Source organism: Triticum aestivum, chromosome 7A (genome assembly GCF_018294505.1).
Source record: "Triticum aestivum cultivar Chinese Spring chromosome 7A, IWGSC CS RefSeq v2.1, whole genome shotgun sequence".
NCBI lineage: Eukaryota > Viridiplantae > Streptophyta > Magnoliopsida > Poales > Poaceae > Triticum > Triticum aestivum.
Window position 1 is genome coordinate 682,461,576 of NC_057812.1, and position 8,071 is coordinate 682,469,646.

General features: G+C 41.8%; 1 protein-coding gene across 1 annotated transcript; it reads left to right on the forward strand.

Annotated features, from left to right (window-relative positions):
- Window positions 1-3,788: 3,788 nt before the first annotated feature.
- On the forward strand, window positions 3,789-6,137 carry LOC123154723 (uncharacterized). Its single transcript, XM_044573377.1, has 2 exons — window positions 3,789-5,029; window positions 5,785-6,137. Exons 1-2 carry the CDS (start codon window positions 3,853-3,855, stop codon window positions 5,868-5,870), a joined length of 1,263 nt encoding a protein of 420 aa, XP_044429312.1. The 5' UTR covers window positions 3,789-3,852; the 3' UTR covers window positions 5,871-6,137.
- Window positions 6,138-8,071: the final 1,934 nt, after the last annotated feature.

Sequence of the window (8,071 nt, forward strand, 5' to 3'; positions counted from 1 at the left end):
AGAGCTGGTAGCTGCCACAAGTGCCTCCCTATATGTGGGTGGCCTTGAGGCAGGCATCGCGGAGGGGCATCTCTCCTCCGTCTCTTATTATAGGTCACATCTGTGGAGTCCCTCGGCGTCTACCATGATCTTGCTATCAGGTCCCATGGCTATGGCTACTTCAAGTTCCACTCACAGAAGGACGATGAGATCTGATCTATTAGACCCCAAAATAGCCAAAGCATTATATCTCTGTGAGCATGCATGCTAAAGGTAGCAAATCAAACCCAAAAGGACAAGTAAAAAAGACCAAGACATTCACCGTCCTCTTTGGATGAAAATTGATGTAGTCGTAGCCATACAACCTGTAAGCAACTTTGTGGCAGATGCGCAAGGAAGCCACAGGCGCGACCTGGTCGTAGATCTAGAAGAGTTGCCCCTCCATGACACCTGCCTCGGGGTCATCATTGATGCCAGGAATTATATGGCTGGCTTGCCATTTCTGCCGATGGTCGCCAATCCATCGGTATAGGAGGCAATGTCATCATCGAAGCCAAGGGCGGAACGCTTGACATTGTTAGTGGATGTTCACAAACCAGAGGAGTGAAGATTACTATACTATGGGTAACCGGTTGGTCTAGATGTATCAACTATATATTGAGTCCTCTTTTATAGGTGTCGAGTCCACCTGTCCGGTGAATGCTCTCTCCAGTATGCTTTTGTATAGGTACTAATTAATGATATTTATTTGCTACCTTTTAGATAAGCTTCAGGTGTAATTAGGCGACGAGTCTCTTTTTTGTATATCTGCATGCTGGTGAGTTGCGGTAATTGGGTCCACATGCCAGCCTATATGCGCGTGATGAGTTGCTACATGTATGTAGGTATGGACTACAAATTTCTTCTATTTTTTAGTGCAATATCACTACCGATTAATATTTGAGATAGAGTAGATATCACTACAAATTAATGTTTGAGATAGATTAGATCAACTTTACCATGTCGTGGTCAATGATCGTTGACTCGTGAGGATCCCTCGCTGCCTTCCTTGGTCAGGGCACCTCCAACACCGACCCTTAAACCTTCTTTCTCCCGCAAACCGGAGACAAACATGGAGGAGGGGGGCTTTGAGGGAGTCCGGACCGCTCCCACACTCGCTTTTGACCGCCTTGGCCCTTCCAAAACCCCTCCTCCATCTAGCGCGCTCTTCCGGCCTGGCGCTAGCTGCCCGCATTCATGCCACTATAGAGTGTGCTGCTCCACATTGAAAACGGCACAGGGCAGACGCGATCTCTCACTGCCTTCGCCGTTGAAGTGTCCGCCGGCCAAGGGCGTCACCCGCTGCATGCCCGGCTGAACACGCCTCCTCGCCGCATTCAAACGCCTCCATTAACACAGTGAAAGCCGAGAAACCTACTTCGGCCACACGTTCATTCACTATTAGGGAAACACCTAGTAGTAGCGTGGGGCCCCACGCTATTAGTAAGGCGCTACAGCTATTCCTTAGCAGTAGCGTGTGTGACGCGTGTGACACATGCTACTGCTAAGACATATAGCCGTAGCGTGTATTGTTTCCAGCGCTATTGCTAATCTAACTAGTAGTACCGTGCTTCCTGTCCAGCGCTATTAGTATTCTATTTTTTTTATTTTTAGTGTATTTATACACCGTTATACAAATTTTGGTACAATACCAATTAAGAGGTTGTTATATCATTATGTCCATGATGAATTAATATATCATCGTGAGGAAGAAACATGGATTAGATTCATTTGGATGAATCAAAAGTTGAATTAGGACGTTGATCCTACTAATTCAACTTTTGGTCATTTTTGATCCATCCACATGAATCTAATCCGCGTTCCTTCCACCAATGATATAATAACTAATCATGATCATAATAACAAATCATCATGATAATCATGATCAACATCATAATTATATTAATATAAAAACTCTTGCATCATATCATCACCAACAACACTAGCTAATAATCATCATAGTCATTACCACCAACACTATTTAATCATCATAGTCATAGTGCAGTTATTTAATCACTGCCAACACTAGCTAATAATAACCATTATAGTCATTACCACCAACACTAGTTATTTAATAATCATAGTCATAGTATAGCACATCATTATCTTCAAACTCATTCTAGCTAGCTAATCACTCCTGCTGCTCTCTCTCAGGTAAAATAGCATAAAACATGTGTAGCACTCCTGCTTCATCATATTGGAGATTGCAGATGAACCTGTCTCCTAATTGTGGGCCGCGCTTTTGATTGCTGCCCCCTATTACTTCTCTGTTGTGATCCTTCATAATTTTGCTCCAGTCTTTCACTATTAAGACTTGCTCGCTTTAGGGAATCATGAATGCACTCACGTGCAATGTAGGATGTCTTGACCGTAAGCTAAACATTGTCATGCGACCTTTAGGCTCGATCCAACGGGGCACAACATTCATCGGGAGTCCCTATTGAAGAACATCGTAGTAACATACTTAGCAATGAAATTTAGCTTAAAAAATAATGTATGCAAAAAATGCACTGAGGACAAATAGTAAAAATCTTACCATCTTTACTAAATAGATGTGACCATAGTTCAATACGCACACTAGTGATCATGCGTATTGAGTACTAATATTTCGAAGTCCATGAAAATAACCTGTCTTGACAGTATCAAGATCCTCAACCTATGAAATATAATGACTTATCTCCCCACAGTTTAGTTCAGCCCTGGGACAGTAGTAGGTGCTGTCTACCAAGCGCCGGACAAGTTTGCTTGAATCGAAATAAGCTGTCAATATAAATTAGCTGTCAACTATTTTTAAATAAACAATATAAATTACTTAATAAATATGGTTGAGAAACTCACATAATGATAGAACTGGAGGGGTCTCCTCACGAATTTCAACTATTGTTCCCAAAAATTCAAAACAAAAAATCATCGTTTGAAAGTAATATTAGCTGATTAACACGAATTCAAAAAATATTTATGAATTTCAATTTTTTTTCTAATTTTCAAAAATCTTCTGCCGCTTCAAAAATGTGGACATGTTTAAAAAATGTTCATGTTTTTTCTAGAAAATCATGAATTCAAAAAAGGTTCATGATTTAATGTTCGCAAATTTGCAAAAAATGTTCAAGATTTCAACAAATGCTCACAAACTTAAAAAAATGGTGTTTGGCACGTGCGGCAGGAAGAGTTCATGGTGTCGTATCTGTAGTTAAATTGTTGGTGATGTTGTAGATGCAATTGAAATGCTGCTGACAACTCGAATAATCTGTTGCTAAAATACAACGTAATAACTGTTTATATAGTGTACACAATGTCAAACAATGTTCATAAATTTAAAGGATGTTCAAAAAAGGAAAAGTAAAAAAAATTTAAGGATAAGGTAAGAAAAGGAAAACGAAAAAACGAAAAAAATAAAAGAAAAGGAAATAAAACCAAAAAAACAAAAAACGAAAAACCGGTTGGTAATAAGCAGTAAAATGGGCCGGCCCATACTCTCGATCGGGCGCTGGAGTGTGCGCGCGGTCGCTCGCGCGCGACCTACGCACCAAATGTTTTTTTAGTCTACCTACGCGCCAAACAGGATCGCCACTAGAAGAGTAGATAATCTTTGTTTTTGAGCAAAAGAAGAGTAGCTTTTTGTTTTCTTTAGCGGTGCAAAAGAAGAGTAGATAATTCTACGGCCCAAGCAGCCCAACCAGTTGCCCTGTCCGTCCTGCTTTTAGAATGCCTAACCTTTCCTTGTTGATATCTTCTTCTGGCCGTGGTCCATTGCAATTCCCTGATCGGATCGTGATGAGCGAGCATTGAGAGGAGCCAACGGGCCGCCAGCGTGCTGTGTGTCGATCGATCGTGATGAGCGATCATGGCGATGAGTCCACACGCCGCCAGCGTCGCCGTACCATGCCGCCGGCGGGGCCTGCTTTCCCACTCTACAGCGACGACGTCCTCGGGGAGATATTCCTCCGCCTCGGCCCTCTGAAACCCTCGCTCCTGCGCGCGTCTCGCGTGTGCAAGCAATGGCGAAGCCTCGCCTCCGACCCTGGTTTCCGCCGCCGGTTCGGCGCGCGCCACCGGCAACCCTCGCTCCTCGGCGTCTTCACGCAGCAGCACGGAGAAGCCCTCTTCCGCTCGGTTCCCCTCGACCCTCCTGTTATTCCTTCGGAGCGCTTCTCCCTGCGAGGCTACGGCTCCTGGGATCTGCTTGGGTGCCGCCATGGGCGCGTCCTCATCATCAACCACACTGAGGGGAAGGCCATTGTGCATCACCCCATTACTGGCGACCAGCACCGCATAGAAGTTCCTTGGGAGTTCCGTCAGAATGGAGTGGTTGCTAATATCAATGGCGCGGTGCTTTGCACGGGCATGGCGGAGAACAAGGGCCACATACATGGTGCGTGCCGCTCAAGCCCCTTTAAAATCGTTTTGGTGCGCGCCTATACGGCCTACTCGGCCAAGAGGGATCTTACTTATCATATGGCCCACGCATGTGTGTACTCGTCAAAGACTCGAACCTGGGGCAAAGATGTCTCGGCACTGCTACCATGTGACAGTTACATTCCTGGTCACCATAGCGTCTTTGCTGGTAATGCCCTTTACTGGTATCTTCCTGGCTATATACTAAAGTTTGATATGGGCATGGAGAGCCTACGTGTGATTCGGAAACTTCCTGTTGCGAAAGATTGCTACGATACAAGCCATATTATCCGCTCAAAAGGTGGCGGTGTTGGCATTGCTTTTTTGTCATACCCTACCTTTCAAGTGTGGGACATGAAGAATTTCAAGAAAAAAAACAATTGTCATGGTGGAACTAGATGGGCGCTGCGGAAGCCTATTAGTCTTGAGCTAGGATGTGGGAGTGGTATAAGGATGAAGCAAGCTATAGTGGGGTATGACGAGGACGGGCATCAAATCTTCTTTCGAGTGGGGAGCAATATCTTCATTGTCGAACTTGTATCAATGAAGTCCAGTAAACTATGGAGAAGCTATTCTACACACAAATATCATCCTTACACGTGTTACTATACTGCAGGTAACTGCTCATCTTTAAATTGTTGAGTTATATATTACTCCCTCCGTTCCTAAATATATGAGGTTTTGGTAGTTCAAATTTGAACTACCAATCATATATTTAGGAACAGGGGGAGAAATATCCAATTATTTTTGCTAGTTTGTTGCCGCCGGATACCTCTTTTGTTTTTTGAAGTGTTCACCACAAACTTAAATTTAGTTATACATTTTTATTCCTACTTGGATGTAGGAATATCGCAGCCTCATCATTCTTAAAGTCTTAGATTAGCTGTTAGAATATGAAACTATATTTACTATTGATTGTGCCATTAAGATGCATTTTCAATACATCTTATATGAAACCTTTATGAAAATCCTTTTACGTATTTAAGGTAGACAAGTCGCATGTAATTTTGATGGGAAATCTTATATCATAAGATCTTAGAATACCGAGATCTAAAGGGAACATTATTACTTCATTTTACATGCAACATTTATCATAGCAAGAGTTTTCATTTAGACATAGTTATAGCATAAAATAATCATTAGATGTGAAAAACTTACTCGAACTTGCCTCTTCATGATGTTTTAGGATAAGGTAATGATATTCTTCATGTAGACACCACATAGCTGAAATTTGTGGAGAGTAAGAGGAAGAGTAAGAGCAAGATGGCAGGCCTTTGGACGTTTTGTTGCATTATAGATAGAAATTAGCACTCAAAGAGTTGGTTTTCCGCTTCCTACTTATGCTATTTATCAATTGATCACTGCTTGCAGCCCTCGAAACTTCTGCTGATAATGCAAGTATGACATACGGTGGAGACCAAGAAAATACTGCTCAAGGAGGAAGCGTGCAAATTTAAGCGGGTGCCAGTGTCTATGTGTGTATAGATTGAACTTGAGTATTTCATTAAGACAAACAGATGAGCCATCTATTTATAAAGAAGTTTGATTAGTCTAAAGTTTGGAAAGTTTGGAATGTTACAAGTTCAGCAAGGACCCAACTAAACCTGGGCATCCTCCGGTCCGGGCCTGGCTTTGTAAAGCCTCGCCTCAAAATCTCAAGCCCAAGCCCGGCCCGGCCCGGCTCGAAACATACGAACAATGCTCCTTTTTATTAAAAATATTGGTTTTCAGGGTATTTAACTAATATATTATACCTATATTTGTAATTAAATAATGATATATGCCTTCTTTGTGCATATGGAAGAGATAAAATCCTATGTCCTACTTTGCTTGTATTGATTATGGATGGGATACAAAGTATAGGTGATCTACCGCGAGATCGTGTGTGAATGAAGCTATCCTCTATGGTCCTGGCACCGTAGTTTATATAGATACCAGGGTGCCTAGGGTTCCACATAAGTCGGTTGTTCCTAGGGGCAAATACGTTGGAGACTATCTCAAAGCTTTGGGGTGCATGAAAGTCTTCGGATCATTCCTTCTTGGCTTGCTTGGTCACGATGAACGAGGCCCACCAGTTGATAGGCTTAGGGGGTCCTTGGCCCAGCCCATAGGACGGGCAACCAACACACCGAGCACCACTAATCCATGACTTCGTTAGTAGCCTCTGAACTGGTGTTCAAGCCGATGATGTTCCTCAGTCCTCTGAACTTCTATTCGTATTTGGTTTTCTAAGCTGGTTCATCCTTACGCAGTTTCCAAAGTTGTTTTTCATTGGTCGAGTAGTCGTATAATCATCTAATTATCTTGTGCATGGATCAAAGTTGGCTAAGTTAGACGTGGCAGTGTCAGTGTGTAGCATAAAGATTGTTTTTGGAAAAAATAGTTGCCCATGCAAATATTACTGGAAATGATTAGCATTTAAAGTCTGCTTACATCAAGCAAAGCAATTCAGGCTATTGACGTTGTCAAGTGTGTGAATGCAGGAGCAGAAAGTGTAGATTTTCTGATGTGCATCAACTTTCATGGCCTTTTAAAATAGACCGTCACTTGAAAGGAATACACCTTGGATTGTATGACAGCGTCACTTGCAAGGAGAACACTTCGCATCATAATATTCGTATGACACTGTTCATACATTCAAATCAATCAACCCAAACTAGCTAGAAAAAGGACACTTAGATGGATTTGCTTGTTCCACTGCTTAGTGTTTCACTCTTGTTCTTCATAACAAAACAATTAGATTGGTACAAATGCTAAAAAAATAATGATACGAAATATTTTCACTGAAGGGTTTGTTTTAATTAACAGTAATAAATTGAAAATATTCAAAGATAATCATCATTATCTTTTACTGAAAATACACAGTAGCCAAAAAATCAGAACTCTCATTGGTTGGACATCACTTGCTGCCCAGGGTCATTCTCTTTGTTGCAGATTTCTTCAGTACGGAGTCTGTTAGGCTTTTCCATGGAAGAGTTGCTTTCCGGTATAGTGAGAATTTGCTTAACATCTTGTTCTTGCCTCTCACATTAGAAATGCAGATCACTGCGATTCACTAGATTGACTTCACTGCAATTGTCTTGAGTGATGGAGCTGAGCTTGCCATCAACATTAGTACTTGCTTCTTTTCCAACTTTGGAGCCAGTACGAAAATCAGCCCTCTAGTGTTTTCCTGAAGAATGATCTTTTCTTAATATGACATCTGCATTCTCCAAAACCTCTTTAGCCTTCATAATCCTGACGTCCAATTTGAACATTAGCACACACTTCTTTGAAGCGAGACTAACAACATGTTCGTAGACAGACAAGGCATCAATCCTAGAAAAGCTTCTTCTATATCCAGATGCATGAGCCTCTATCTTTCGAACCTCATCAAATGAGAAAAGCTGAAAGAATAACACTTCATTCCATCACTAAAATCACTACTTCCAGCATATGCATACCCAAAAGACGTATAGAAACATTGTGATTCACCTTAGCAGGGAGGTAGACTTCATACGATGCTCCAGGGTAACAGATCATCTTCAGAGCTGTTGCAAAATGGATTAAAACCCAATTCTTAGTGTCGATTTCAGATGTAACCATGAAGTCCATTAGAAGAAGGTGGAAGAACTTCAAATACTCCTTCTCACATAATTCGATATCATGCAGGAGATAA

What these genes read in the sequence shown, in the direction of transcription:
- LOC123154723 (XM_044573377.1), top strand. Translation starts at nt 3,853, where the DNA reads ATGAGCGATCATGGCGATGAGTCCACACGCCGCCAGCGTCGCCGTACC. An exon ending in CACGTGTTACTATACTGCAG is followed by an intron (nt 5,030 to 5,784) that starts GTAACTGCTCAT and finishes CACTGCTTGCAG; the next exon opens with CCCTCGAAACTTCTGCTGAT.